This window comes from Barbus barbus (genome assembly GCF_936440315.1).
Source record: "Barbus barbus genome assembly, chromosome: 1".
Lineage (NCBI taxonomy): Eukaryota > Metazoa > Chordata > Actinopteri > Cypriniformes > Cyprinidae > Barbus > Barbus barbus.
In genome coordinates this window covers 23611497-23626694 of record NC_136729.1, presented here as the reverse complement: position 1 = coordinate 23626694, position 15198 = coordinate 23611497, and the positions used below count along the sequence as shown (strand labels likewise).

The 15198-nt window shown below is 35.9% G+C and overlaps 1 protein-coding gene across 1 annotated transcript; it reads left to right on the top strand.

Annotated features, from left to right (window-relative positions):
* The first annotated feature begins 1771 nt into the window (after positions 1-1771).
* Positions 1772-4292, top strand: LOC306874358 (hatching enzyme 1.2-like). The gene is made up of 9 exons (XM_079424341.1): positions 1772-1856; positions 1978-2008; positions 2089-2151; positions 2275-2427; positions 2498-2615; positions 2731-2909; positions 3413-3494; positions 3654-3775; positions 4006-4292. Exons 1-9 carry the CDS (start codon positions 1788-1790, stop codon positions 4008-4010), a joined length of 822 nt encoding a protein of 273 aa, XP_079280467.1. The 5' UTR covers positions 1772-1787; the 3' UTR covers positions 4011-4292.
* Positions 4293-15198: the final 10906 nt, after the last annotated feature.

The following is a 15198-nucleotide window of genomic DNA, read 5'->3' as shown; positions in this document are numbered from 1 at the left end:
GACGAAACTAACACTTTGCACAATCACACAGGCTCGTTCTCAGCTGAGGCGCAAATTATTCTAATTACCAGTAAGTGCAATCAACAGAAAAAACAACTAAAATGCAGAGTAGAAATAGGTAGGAAACGAACTATTCCTTCCTAGTAGCAAGTAAATTATTTAAACAACAGAACTGCGACCAAGTTAATCAAACACTTACGTGAGCTGTCGTCCGTCTCTTCTGGTGACTAATCGGCTTTACTTACTTGGAATTTGTCCTCTGCATCCTCTCCATCCAAGTGCGCGCACACACACACACACACACACATCCAAGTGCTCATTCACTCCAACCACCTACATTTCCTGCCAGTACTGGGAATAAAACCCACAAACTTTGTGTTACAAGTCCGACTCCCAAACCATTAGGCCACAACTGCCCACCGCAATTTTGTCATAAATGACTGTGCAGAGTGATGTCAAGCTGAGTGCTGATTACCTTGACGCAGCCAGATGAGGGGTCAGTTGCATAAACTTAGCATCTGTGTTAACTTAAGACAGTCTCGTAAGAACTAGTTTGACCAACTAGCACTTAACCAAGGGGTAATCAGTCTGGTATTTTTGATTCAACTTAGACTAATATAAGTTTTTATGTAACCAAATTTTTTAAATTTTGACCAGTCTTAAAGAAAAAAATTAGATGACTTATTTTTAAGACTAGTCTAAACCTTTTATGCAACCAGCCCCAGAACAGCATTTTCTGAACACTCTGCTGGTGGTTGAGGCAGACCAGAAGCTGAGGCCTAACCTAAGGAAGAAGAATGTTGCAAACAAGAGTGCTTAATACATGTACAATAGGGCACAGTGGCAGTTGTTGCCTAATGGTTAGAGAGTCGAACTTGTAACCCAGAGGCTGAGCAAGACACTGAAACCCCAGTTGCTCTTAGGCAGCTCAGAAAAATGGCTGCCCACTGCTCTGGTGGTGTGTGTGTACTACTCACTGCTGTGTGTGTGTGCACTTCGATAGGTTAAATGCAGGGCACAAATTCCAAGTATGGGTTACCATACTTGGCTACATGTCATGTCACTTTCACTATACAGTATGAAATTACAATGATTTTTGCTTTACTGCTTTACTTGTGTTTTACTGTCAAATAATGTTACAATTTATATACTGTATTGTAGGTGTATAGGTTTGGTAAAATATATTCATAAATATTGAATTGCAAATGCTAAGCCCCATAATTGTATATAATGTTCATTTCTCGGGTGTGGTTGACACGGTAAATATACAATTTAAAATGTGAAATTTGGTCACAATGTTTATTACTTGATATGACATGCATTAGGTATACAGGGTATATAAAAATATAGGTTTAGATATATTAGATATAATATAGTATTCAATGTTACAATATAACATTTGGTGTAAGAGTAGATCAATTCTATAAATAACATATAGTAAATAATGTAAGTAAATAATTGAATACATGCAAAAAAACAAAAACACAATAGTCTCATACATTGTCTATAGAAGCATATAGAAAAAGGTTCTGCCTCCTCTTGTGGATTACCAGACATCATCCACCTATAGTCCCAACATAAAATAATGATTAAATACGTTTAAACAGAAATAAAAATAGCTGAATCAAAACTACTCTGAATTACTCTGCTTTAATACCATGTGGTAATTTGGCAGTGGATTCATGAAAGCTGGGTTACGGCACAAAAAAAGGAAGTTAAAGCTCTCAGAAGAGTATATAACTCCCAGCTCTGTTTGATCCAGACCAGTTTCTCAGAAAGCTCTCATCATGTACCTGTTGGTGGTGGTCGTCTCTCTTCTGCTGAGCTCTGTTCCCTCTCAGAGCCGTCCTGTTGAGGTGAGAACAGACAAAATTGAAATGGAAAATTATATCATCATTAGCAGCAGTTTCCTATTGAGAGCAGCTTTTCATTTTTACCAAGAGTTTTGACATACATGTGTTTTAAATCCATCAATAGGACTTAATTGAAAAGATCTCTGGGAAGATGGGTAAGATGCTCAAAAAGAAAAAAAGATACTAACTTGTTATTTTTAGTGTTTTATTGTTAATTTATTGATTCATGTCTCAGATAACATCACTAAGGAAGATGACATGCCAGTGTCAACTATAATCGAGACCAACAAACATGCAGGTAAGAGTATGCAAGATTTTTTGTGTAGCAGTTGATGGCAAATTCCTCTTCATCCTATTCATTCAATTATATTATCAGTGTCAATAGACTGAATGATTTTGTGCATTATACTGTACCACACAGGACAGCAAGTGGATGGGCCCTTGATCACGTTTGGAGACATCGCCGTATCAGCAGGGTTCAAGAATGCAGATCCGTGCACAGCTCGTGGATGCAAATGGAGGAGAAGCAAAAATGGATTAGTCTATGTTCCCTACGTGATCTCCAACCAGTACTGTAAGTGACAACTTTTAATTTTATCTCATCAGTGTCAAATTATCTTTTTAATAGTTTACTTCTGCCACAGCTCCAAAGGAAACAGAAGTGATTAAACAAGGCTTACGGTCCTTTGCGGGTGTTTCCTGCATTCGATTCATACCACATGAAGGGCAGAGGCACTATCTCCGCATAAAGTCTGATTCTGGGTAAATATTCTGATTTAGGACTCTTTTCTATCCAATTTCTGTGTATATAGTAAATGTGCTTTCCCAAAACATAAATGTACAAACTGATTGCTGATGTGTTATGTGTGGTCCCCAGTTGCTATTCATATTTGGGGCGCCAAGGTGGAGGTCAAGTTGTTTCTCTTCAGCGTCCTGGGTGTGTCTATGACTATATTGTTCAGCACGAGCTCCTTCATGCTCTCGGGTTCCATCATGAACAGAACCGCAGTGACCGTGACAAACACATCAGAATCCTTTATGAGAACATCATACCTGGTATTTTTCTTTATACAAAACAAAGATGATAAAATAAAACGGTTATACTTTATTTTGATGGTCCCTTCAACACATTTTGTTGACTATACAGTAAGTAACGTTGCACCTATATATCTACTAGCTTTCAATAGAGTGTTGGCAGAGTATTAGTAGACTGGTAGGGTTAGGGTTAGAATAAGTTGACACGTACTTGCAAAGTTACTGATATTCAGCAGAATGTCTGTTGGGCCACCATCTCAAAAAAGTGTTAGCAGATATTAATCAGACAGTTTACTAATACTCTAATGAGAGTAAGTTGACATGTAGGTGCAGTTGTAAACAGAATGTTCAAAAGTGTCCATCAAAATAAAGTGTTACCAACAGAACAAGGAATAAGAAATCAAAAATGCATAATACAAGGCATGTTACATTTAGGCACAATAACTGGATTCTAGATAAAATTTCACTGTGTATTTACCTGGTTTACATTATAGCGTTTAATACTTTTCTGTGTACTGTAACAGCACAGCAGCACAATTTCATGAAAAGAGAAACCAATAATCTGAAAACCCCCTATGACTACAACTCTGTGATGCACTATTCAAGGTAAGTGTTCTTGCAGTGCAAAATTTTATTTTATTTGTATTTATTTTATTTTATTTGTATTGGGGGGGGGGGGGTGACATGCTAAAAACATAATCATCGGAGTATGCTAAAACGTAATCTTCAAAGTTTACTGTTTTTTCTTTATGTGTGTGGTTTTAGGAAGGCTTTCTCTAGGAACAATCAGCCAACCATGATTCCCATTCCTGATAGTAATGTTGTGATTGGTGAAGCTCGGAGAATGAGCCCCAATGACATCCTGCGGATTAAGAGACTCTACTGCAGTACGTTAAGTCATACGGTTATTTGAATTAAAACAGCATTTTGTGATTCTTTGCTGAAAATACCACCTTAGACCACCATGAATTTACATACAGTTCCAGGGTCTTTACATACACTTACTTGGTCTACCAGAATTTTTTGGGGGGTCTTCTTGCAGTGGGGGTTGTAATTATTGTAACTCTTATGGCAACAAAATATTTCTTATGTTCATTGTTTATTTTTTTCCCCTCAGGTTGAAGTGCTGCCAGGCTGCAGGAAGGATGCGTTTTATGATAATATTCATAGTTTCATTTTAGCATTCATCATTCTCTATCATCCTTTTTTAATGTTTCCTTTTTTTGCACATCACAGTTTCAAATGATTTTTGGCATTTTATCTTTTAAAAATTAAACATCTTTTGCTGCCTTTAATATCAACACCATTTAATATTAATTCATTTTTTTAAATGTTGTTGGCTCATAAGATTCTCAAAATCTGCTGGTATTGCATTGCTAATTGCAATAAACCCTATTGTCATAGAAAAAAATTATTTATTCTTTTATTTAACACTTATTCCATATTAGCTGTTTGTGGGGGAATCATTATGTTCATATAAGAAGACAACATAAAAGAGCCTATGAAAAGTGGATAACTGAATGGGAAGCTTGCTAATCTCAGTCACATTTCAAAAGGAACTATGCCACCCATTTTTTACATTTAGTCATTTGGCAGACGCTTTTATCCAAAGCGGCTTACAATTGGGGAATACAAAAAGCGATTAATCTTGAAGAGGCAATCAGACGGAGGAAGTGCTCGTAACACCAAGTCTCAGTCATTGTTCAAATAAGTACAAGCTAGTAAGCGGAGAGAAAGATAGAGGGAAAGTTTTTTTTTTTTTTTTTTTCAAAATCTGATTTGGAATTATATACCATAGATTTGTGTTAAATAAAATGTTTAATCCAGTTCAACTTGAAAATTTTATTAGAAGTAACAAAATCAAGCACATTCGAACCTTTTGAACCATTATGAATTGCATAAGACATTTACATTTATTCTATTTACATAAATCAATATTTTAAGAAAATATTTTGAATCAGTATTTTTAACAAAAGGTTTTGGTATGCATCTAATACTTTCACAGGATAGACTAAACAAGTTAGTCCCTCGTTTGGACAAAAGATTTGAATGAAAAATCCCTCATGAGACACACACACACACAGAGTCTACAGTGGCGTAGCGGACCCTGCGTACTTTTGGTAACCTTATTTGCACCCAAGAAAATACACAAGGACCATAGGTTCAATGGTATAATGAGAAGACGGAGACGTGCTTCCAACTAAGCAAAAACTTTATTAAAAAATAATATTAAAGTAACGTTAAACCAATGTTACACTCTTCATAAATTGACGCATTTTATTACATAAATGGTAGTAGAAATACACAAGATGAAAAATTTTACAGACAACAAGGCTGAAGCTTACCTTAGGGGTGGCAAACTAGCTTAAATAAATGGTGCTCTCAACCAAACATGTGTGCACAGCAAACAATAGGAAGAGGTGCTCAAACCCTGGTGCTCCAAACTCACAACTGTGTGTTTCACCCAGGTGACTAGCCTCCCCCTCGGCGCACTCAGCCTTGGACCAAACTAGAAAAAAAAAAAAAAAAGGAAGGAAAGTTAGTCGGTCCGGTACAAATACAAAAGTATCAAATATAGAAATATAGAAGAAAACCAATAAATTAGCATCCTACCTTGCTGGCAATAAAACAATCACTTTTAATTAGGTTTTAAATGGAGGACACGCTACCAATTCGGCTTAAACGGTTCAACTTGGATAATCGCCCAACACAAAAATAAAGCAAATGCACAAACACTATATTTAAACACCAAATAAAACCACACTATGAAAAACAGCAGCACGACCCGCAGTTGGTCATCAAGTGATCTGTGGAAGGCTGCAAAACAAAAACAATAGTCAGAATCATCCCAAACAACCTATTGGCAAACAATAATTGAATCATACATACTCAAATCCGCAACTTCACAACAATGCAAAACGAGAATCAACACATAATACAATAGCCTGCACGTAATCAACCATCACCTACCTCAACTACTGTGACACTGAAGACCGGAAGAGGGGCGTGTACGACAGAGGCTACAATCTAATGCTTCCTGTCCAGACATTTAAATACTCCGACATTCTTTTTTTTATTATTATTGAATGCTTGAAAACAACAATAACAATTGTCATCATTGTCAAATCATAACAATACAACAACTGTCCAAGTCCAAGGAAGTGCCAAGTTCTTTAGCAAAGTCAGTCTTACTGCTTTTAGGTTAGTAGAGAACTCAATAGATTCAAAATACATTTTCATTTCAAGTTTGAATCTTAAAAAAAGAGGTTTGCATTTAGAAAATTTACATTTATGAATATGATATTTAGCTAGCAGAAAAGTAAGGTTTATGAAATAAGTATCACCTTTTTTCACAATCATAAAAGCCAAAAATTACATTTCTATAAGTAAACTCAAAATTATGATTCACATAACATTTAATAAAGTCAAGAATGTCACACCAAAATGATGTTGTGTAAGAGCAATTCCAGAATAAATGTAAAGAAGTTTCAGGGTTTTCTAAACAGAAAGAACAGTTGGTATTAATATCATTCTTAAGTCTTTTAAGAGAGCACTTATCGGGTAAATTCTATTAATCAACTCAAATGCAATTTCTCTCATTTTGTTAGTAATTAAATATTTGTGAGGTAATGACCAAACGTTTTAGGGAATATCACTTACTAAACCATTCCAATAAGAGATTACATAAGGCACAGCAATAAACTCCATCTGAAACAAAACTCTAAATTTCTTATTGTTTTTTGACTTGGATGACGAAAGGCACTGTTTTCCAACAAATGTTTTACAAAGATCCACTGAGTGACATGAGATCTGAAAAGAAAGAGCTCTAAAAAGCATGAGAACTCCACGTGGAACTGCATCAGCAACAATTGCAAACTCTTTCGGACTAACAGGAGTTCCATGCTTAGCTAAAATCTCAGAGTAAACTCAGAGTAATTACAGATTGAACCATTTTGATTGAAAAGTTGAGACACAAAAATAATATCATTTTTAAACCAATTTTCAAAAAAGAGAGATTTGTGTTTACACAGTAGATTCTTATGATTCCAGATTAGATACGAGTGAGGTGTAAAATTGGGTTTAAAAATGAGGGACCAAGCTTATAACATTTGCCTATGAAAAATAGATAATTTGACATTATTTTCATGATGTTATAGTTACAGATTAATAAGAAATTTAAACCACCTAGTTTGGAAAAAATAATAGGGATCAGATTCCATATAGATGAGGGTTTATTGATACAGTTTTTTTATCCAATTTATTTTAAAGGTGTTGTTTAAAGTGGTGAAACCCCCTTTCTCAATGGTGTTCATAAGTACAGATTTTCTAATAAAATTAGTTTTATTCTTCCAAACAATGTTGAGAAGCATTGTATAATTTTTTTAAGAATGGCAGTGTCAACATTCAAAGAGAGAGCAGCATATGTTAACCTTGACAAACCTTCAGCTTCGGCTAGTAAGATTCTTCCCTTCAATGAGAGATCACGTTGGAGCCACATATTCATTTTTTTCTGAGTACTCTAACACCTAAATAAGATACCTGATCTTTGATTTGAATATTACAAATTTCTGACAAATTATATTCTTTGATGGACATCAGTTCACACTTTGAGAGGTTAAAGAACAGGCCTGATGCTTTAGAGAATTGCTGGATATACTTTAGTGCTAAAGGAACTTGATTAGCATCTTGCAAAAACAAAAGTGGTATCACACTGACTGATGAGTATCTGTTTGTCAGCAATAGAGATACCATGAAGACCACTTTTAGAAATATAAGAAGCGAATATCTGGGAAACTAATAAAAATAAATAAGGGAATAATGGACACCCTTGCCCAATACCACGTGACAGAAGTAGAAGTACCATATTTTAATTTAATTGTGCTACTACAGTTGTAATATAGAGTTCTTACTGCCTTACAAAAAATATCCACCGAAACCAAATTTTTCCACTGATTTAAATATAAATTTATGTTCAACTGAATCAAAAGCTTTATAAAAATACAGGAAAAGAATAAAACTATTATGTTCCAGCAAATCACTATAATCCAACAAGTCTAAAACTAATCTAATATTATTCATTATACGTCCCTCATAAATCCAGACTGAGTCTCATCTCAACAACGATTGCCTAGGGGTCGGCAAGTAAGTTTGGCATCGGGCCAAAAACATTCACCACTAGATGGCGGGCCAGAACATAGTCAAAGGATAATTTAAGAATTAATAATACAATTGTAAAATTTCTCAGTTTAAACATTTGTTATGTTATCTATGTTCTATTGTGAATAAAATATTGGCTTATGTGATTTGAAATTATTTTAGTTTTCATTTTATTCAAATTTAAAAAATGTCCCAACATTTTCCATAATTCGGGTTGTATATGTATATATATATATATATATATATAATATTTTCAACATGAGGAATAGTACTCTTTCTGTCTGTTTGTTTACAGATATTGATACAGATAAGTTACTTCCTTAAAGGAAGCTTCAGAAAATATATTGAGACACTATAATTTTCTTAAATTGTGATTTATCATTCAAATAAATGAATGAATGAATGAATGAATGATAAAATAAAATACAATATATAAAAATTCCCTGGAGATTTACGTTTTCATGTTATTTTAGTTCTTCTAATAATATATCTTGATCACAAACATCTCTTTGAGTATCATTTATAAAGGAAATATGAGCTCTAACTACTATTGTATTCACAGAATAGTGTTTTCTTTTTTAAATAACATATTTCCACAAAGTTCAAAATTTGTGGGGTCTTTGGAAATCTGATCATTAATTTTAAGTATATATACTGTTAACACTAGCATTATGTTATTAATGACATAAATGAACCAATATTTAGACAGGTTGTGAACCCTGTTTGGTTTTCAGACTGCTGAATACCACTTTCAAAAAAGTCCAGTACAAACTTTGCTGCCGCTTGTCAACAGCAGCTGTCAGTTGCTACAAGATCAATCCTTCGTAGGCTAGACCATCCCATTTAACAACACTTGGTCAGAACTTTGCAGTTCACATCCTTTGAAGAATGCAGCCTTCAAATTGGAACAAAGCTGATGTCACTCATAATAGTTAAATAATTTAACAATTAAATAATAATGACTAAATAAAATCACTTAATGAAACAACAAGTTGTCCAAATCTTTTTTACAGAGATGTCAGAGACAAATATTGTCCTGTTCTGTTCTGTGTAGTTTCTGAAAGTCATATTTCCATATTTGGGCATCACACATGATTGCACACACATGAGAGAAAATTGATTTTGAGGAAGCTCATCATCCACAACCACATACCTTAAATACTCAGATGACACAGTCACCCTCGCTCTGCTTACAGACAACAACTCTGTACTGGATTATTACAACACCATTGCAAACTTCACTCAGTGGTGTGAGGATAATTATTTTCATTTTAAAGTCACCAAAACAAAATAATTTATAATCTCTCCTTCACCTCAGCATTCTATCCCTATCAACAAATAAGTGGTAGAAACAGCTGATAATTTTAAATACCTTGGGGTAACACTGGACAGTCAACTTACTTTCGATCAGCACATCAGTTACATTCAGAAAAAGAGCCATAAAAGACAGTCAGTTATCCGTAAATTAAAAGAACTTTATTTTGCTCCTCATCTTCTTTTGCTGCTGTATCAAAGCATGATTCAATCTATTCTTTTATACTGCTCTACCTGTTTCTTTGGCATGTTATTGGATAAGAATAAGGTCAAACTCATACGTATAACTACCATAGCTTCCAAAATAATTGGTCTTCCCATGTCAAATTTGACAGAATTAAATAATAGGACCATTACACGTATGGCGACTTCAATTGAGCAGGACGTTATGAATTCATTAAATTGCTCCCTCACCCTACTTCCTTCAGGACGTAGATACAGGGTACTAATATGTAGAAGGGCTCGCTTCAGGAAGAGCCTGATTCCTGCTGTTATAGATGCCCTGAACAAAAGGCCTCGCTGAATAGACCAGACAATGATCTAGGGCGGATGTTGCTAACGTAGTTTTTTGACATCTAGATGTGTAATACTTGTGTCATGGTGACACTGTCTATTAATGGAATGATGCTGTGAAGAAGAATTTCCCTAAAGGGACAGTAAAATCTAAAGTCTAGAGATACATGTTAGAAGATAGATGTGAGTATAAATGACAAAATGTTGAGAAATAAAACTGATAGTTATATATACATGAGTTCCCTTTTGAAATGGTCTTTCACATTGTGTAAATCATGCTTGAGGGGAAACTACATTTACTCTGAAAACTGAAGCCTGATTTGTTAACATTACTGCAGTTGCTCAAACCAATGCAATTTTAGTCCACCAAAATGGACATGGCTGACTGAGTTCTGCAGATTATAGAATGAGGCTATTTGCTGCAATTCACTGACGCAAACCCCCTCGCTTCAGGGGTGTCATCCAAACTTTGGTCCAGGACAACAATGCTTACAATGATCTGAAGTAAAGTGTTCGCTGGTGAAGAGTGCTGTGGAAACGCTCCCACCAGTACTCAACGAGTCAGGCTTCGACAGCCAATGTTTCCCTGTTTCAAATGATGATGGTGGACTCAGGCCCATCCTTGATCTCAGACACCTGAACCACACCTTGATGAAGATGTTGACTTTGAAGCAAATCCTCACGCAGATTTGCCCAGAAGACTAATTCTAATCAGTGGATCTGAAAGATGCTTACTTTGATATCCAGATAGCCCCTTATCACAGACTGTTGTTGAGATTCATGTTCCAGAGGATGGCTTACCCAAGAAAAGAGACTCACTGGCTGGGAGAACTTTTGGTTGAATTGATTCTGAGCCCAAGGCGCTCCAGGTGACTGAGGAGCAGAGCTAGTGCTCTTCCGACCGGGCTTATACTAGCCAGTCGTTGAGATAATTCTGTCTCAGTGACAAGAGAGCCATGATCATATACTTCGTAAAAGTGTGTGGAGCCAGAGACAGTCCGAATGGAAGGGCTGTATACTGGGAAGTTCTTGACTCGGCACAGATTCAGGCCTGCACATGCCACAATACTCACTGAGAATTCAGCGTTCAAAGTAGAGGCTTTTCAGCCGCATCTTCTGTGGTATCAGTGGGCCTGCTCCATAAACGGCCCCTTCAATACTGGCTAAAAGCCTGTGTCCCATCTCGTGCTTGGTATAAGTCAGTGGTTCTCAAAGCGTGGGGTGCGCCCACCAGGGGTGGCGCGGGCCATCAGCAGAAAAAGAAAATAAATAAAACAGTAAACAGCCAAAGGACGTAACTTAGAATGAGAGATGGATCGGTTTGTGAAAGGGAAAAGAAAAGCCATAGATGAAGTTGCACAGGCGCAGGCAGGTGCTGATCATTCAAAAGCTAAATGCAGAAAATACGACGAGACATATATTGCTCTCGGCTTCACTCACCGTGTCTACACCGGACGCTACAGTCGTTGCGTCTCAGTGTACACTGGACGCGACAAAGTGACCGATGAAATTCATTCATTATTTTGTGTCAGTACGTCATAAATAGAACAAGGCATCGGTTTACTATTGGGAATTTGTCGTATCGTGCTGCATCCAGTGTCCCTGATTAATGGGTTCTACTGTATTTGCTGCTTGCAAATACAGTACTTGGTGTAGATACGGTGTTACAGTTTTTCTCGATTGCTTAAACACATTTCTTGAAATTATTCTTCTTTTTTGCGAGACTCTAAACACTAATCCATAACTTCTAACTCAATTCCCCAAACTTCCTATATTCAGGTCAAAATGAAGCTCTCCACTCAAAACAACTCAATCTTGCTGAAAAAACAAACTTTGCTCTCAGAAATGACAGACAAACAGTAAAAAACACACACACTACAACACAGTTTTACACACTGATGAGATCAATTCAAAACAATACTATAAAAACCAGTAATAAGTGTGGTACTCCCCAAATGTTTTATTCCTCAATTTAATGTACTGTAGAGTACAGTACAAAACAGCAAACAACAACAAAAATAATTATTCTGCCCCAGTATCCCGTCTTTGGTCTGGGACAGGCTAAAGAACCTCTTCAACATCACAGGCTATACTGGCCCTGGCCAGGCAGCAGGGGTAAAATCCTCTCGCATGCCTGATGTCCTTGTGTCATTGTTCACAAACAAGATACTTGGTAATGCTGTCAATATAACAGTGCTCTCTGTTAGTATTATCTGATGTAAACTATGGCATCAGTTTGGATGACAGTTACTGTACTGAAATGCAGAAGGCTGCACTTCTCATATATGCCACATATCCTTTCAAAAGTACAAATGTACACATGAATGATATTGATTGAAAAAGACTGGATATGATTCAGTTACACTTTTACTAGTGATCTGACCAAAAAAAATAATAATTATATATATATATATATATATATATATAAACACACATTACAACGTCATCATTGTGAAATAGAAAAGAAAAATAAATATGTGCACAAAGGCGAAAATAAAAATTAGAAAGGTAAAAACAAGGTAAAAATGACAATTCATGGCAAATTTATAAAAATCTAATAGAAATATGCAGAAAATATGCTAGAAAGTTTATGACAACTAGATCAACCATTTAGCATCTAATGACTTACACGATGAACTAATGACTTGATGTTTTGAGGGGAAAGACTATTCCACAGAGAACTATACATTTTGAGCAACATGACAATAGTAACTGATAATGTAGGAAACCACAGACAAATGTACATAATCAGTTGCATGAATATACCAAAGCAATCGCAACTTGTTCAAAAGAATGAGAAACTTTTTATGATGTGCACAAGTGACTAGATGATGTGGAGGTTGAACAAGTAGTTTTGAGAATTTAATTTCTGATCTGACAAATGCACCAAAGCCACTGAGAACATCTGTAAGCTGACTTTAGCCTTTTATCCATCGAAGGTTCTGATTGGTGTGTGATAAATTTTGACTCCTAGTGTTTCCACTTGGGTAATTGTGTGCTAATTGAACTAAAACTGACTTGAGTGAACAATATTGAATGCTAGTGCTGTCTAAATGACCACATGGTGTAAGCACTGAAATAGGGATTTGTGTGTAGAGTTTTGCAGTAACAGTTCACCAAATCTGACTCATGTGTTAAAGCAGGGAATAGTGTTTATAGTTCAGCAAAACGTGTGTGCTTTTTGAAAAATGACGTTATGGTTTTGAAATTTTAGTTCAAAAGCCTGGTTATACATTTACATTTACATTTACATTTAGTCATTTGGCAGACGCTTTTATCCAAAGCGACTTACAATTGGGGAATACAAAAAGCGATTCATCTTGAAGAGGCAGTCAGACAGAGGAAGTGCTCGTAACACCAAGTCTCAGTCATTGTTCATATAAGTACAAACTAGTAGGTGGAGAGAAAGATAGAGGGAAAGTTTTTTTTTTTTTTTTTAGTGTTTTAGCAATCGAGAAAAACTGTAATTTCGTTGGTGAGAGGAAAGGCCTGTGTGTGTCCTATGCCTTAGCGGACAACATGAAACCCACACAAAAAAAAAACGCTTGATTAAGTACAAATTAATAAAACAATTACAGAGAGAATAATAATAATATTTTTCAGTGTTTCAAGTGTTGCAGGTGTTTGTTTGTTTGTTTTTCCGCTGTAGACTTTTTAAATTAAAAAAGCATTAATTTTTCATAAAGTTTATTGAAATTATTTGGTAGTCTGAGGTTGGATGGGGATTCGGGAAGGGGGGGGGCAGATTTTTTTATAGGTTTAAAGGGGGGCCTGACTAAAAAAGTTTGAGAACCACTGGTATAAGTGACGGTGACCCACTACTGTTGTTGAAGCCATGGCCCTTGGAAGGCCCCATGACTGTACCAGGCGGTCGTCCAACTGGGAATAACCTCCAGAAGAAATGTAGTCACGACAGATGCCTACAACTCGTGTTGGGGGCACTATGCGATGACAGACTGGTGTCCTGGTCCAGCCTGGAGCAGCGCCTGCATATCAAAGGATGGCTGGAAAGGATGGTGTTTTTTCTGGCCCTCAAAACCTTCCTTCCAGCCTTAAAAGGGCACCATATCCTCCTCTGTTTGGACAACATGACTATGGTAGCCTTTATAATTCACCAGGGTGGTCTCAGACCATGGTCCCTCTACAGAATGTGGCACACTGAAGGGAGCAGTCCTAAAAGGCAGTGCATATGCTTGGCAAATTGAACCAAGGAGTGCACATGTGGTCATGGGGCAGTGTGTCTCCACATGGTTCAGATGATTTGGGAGATCTTTGGGAAGGCAGAGGTAGACCTCTTCACCTCAGAAGACAACCCGAGTTGTGGAGCCTACATCTCTCGCCCCTCGATGGGAGCTTTTGCAGCTTAGTCATTAAGAAGCCAAGAGACTGAACCCACCTCACCCTCAACCTGAGATCTGTTCACACTCCTAAGGGCCTCTCCCTAGCATGGCGCTTTTAGACATCATTCCCCAAGCATGATTTACACAATGCTCGTTCCCGTTATCTCAGAGAACCACGTTTTGCAATAAGTAGTATAAATAGCAGAAAATCCTGTTATTTTAACAGTGTTAATAGAATAGTTATTTTCACTTTGTGTAAATAGCATATAACTAACATTAATAAATGTTGTAGAAGTGTTGTTCATTCTTAGTTAAATTTAACTAAAGTAGTTAACTAATGTTAATTAATGAAACCTTATTGTAAAGTGTTTCCAAACTATTGTTCAAATTGTTACTGCCTTTAGTTAATATTTTGGAATAAATGCAAAAAAGCATAAAAACACTAGAAAATGTATAGTTAGAATTTAAATTATTACAAAAAAGAATGTTAATTAATTACAAACTAGAATTGCATTTGTTCTCTATTTACAAGTGTAACAGAGACATGAATTTACATATTTACAACAGCCTCATTTTAAAACACCACCGCACCCCACTGATTCACACCATATACATTCTTTGAAATATGACATCTTTTTATATTTTCTCACAATTCTGGGAAACTAAAAAGAGAACCACTCTAAAATTGCATTCTATTTCTGCTGTTCCTGAAACTACTGTAACCACAATAATATGTGCAGTTTTTATTAATTTTTTGTTTATTTATTATTAAACAAATAATAAATAAACAATTTATTGTTTTAAAAACAATTTATTGTTTTTATTATCTTGCTTGACCGCAGTCTAGAATTCTCAACACACTCATACTCACATGTACATCTTACTTGCATCTTATAACCAACAACTATATTTATTTCTATCCATATAGGGTAATGTGTAACTTCTGAATACTTTGATTGGATGTCTGAGACATCTGGGCTGATTTT

What these genes read in the sequence shown, in the direction of transcription:
- LOC306874358 (XM_079424341.1), top strand. Translation starts at nt 1,788, where the DNA reads ATGTACCTGTTGGTGGTGGTCGTCTCTCTTCTGCTGAGCTCTGTTCCC. An exon ending in CGAGACCAACAAACATGCAG is followed by an intron (nt 2,152 to 2,274) that starts GTAAGAGTATGC and finishes TGTACCACACAG; the next exon opens with GACAGCAAGTGGATGGGCCC. An exon ending in CGTGATCTCCAACCAGTACT is followed by an intron (nt 2,428 to 2,497) that starts GTAAGTGACAAC and finishes CTTCTGCCACAG; the next exon opens with CTCCAAAGGAAACAGAAGTG.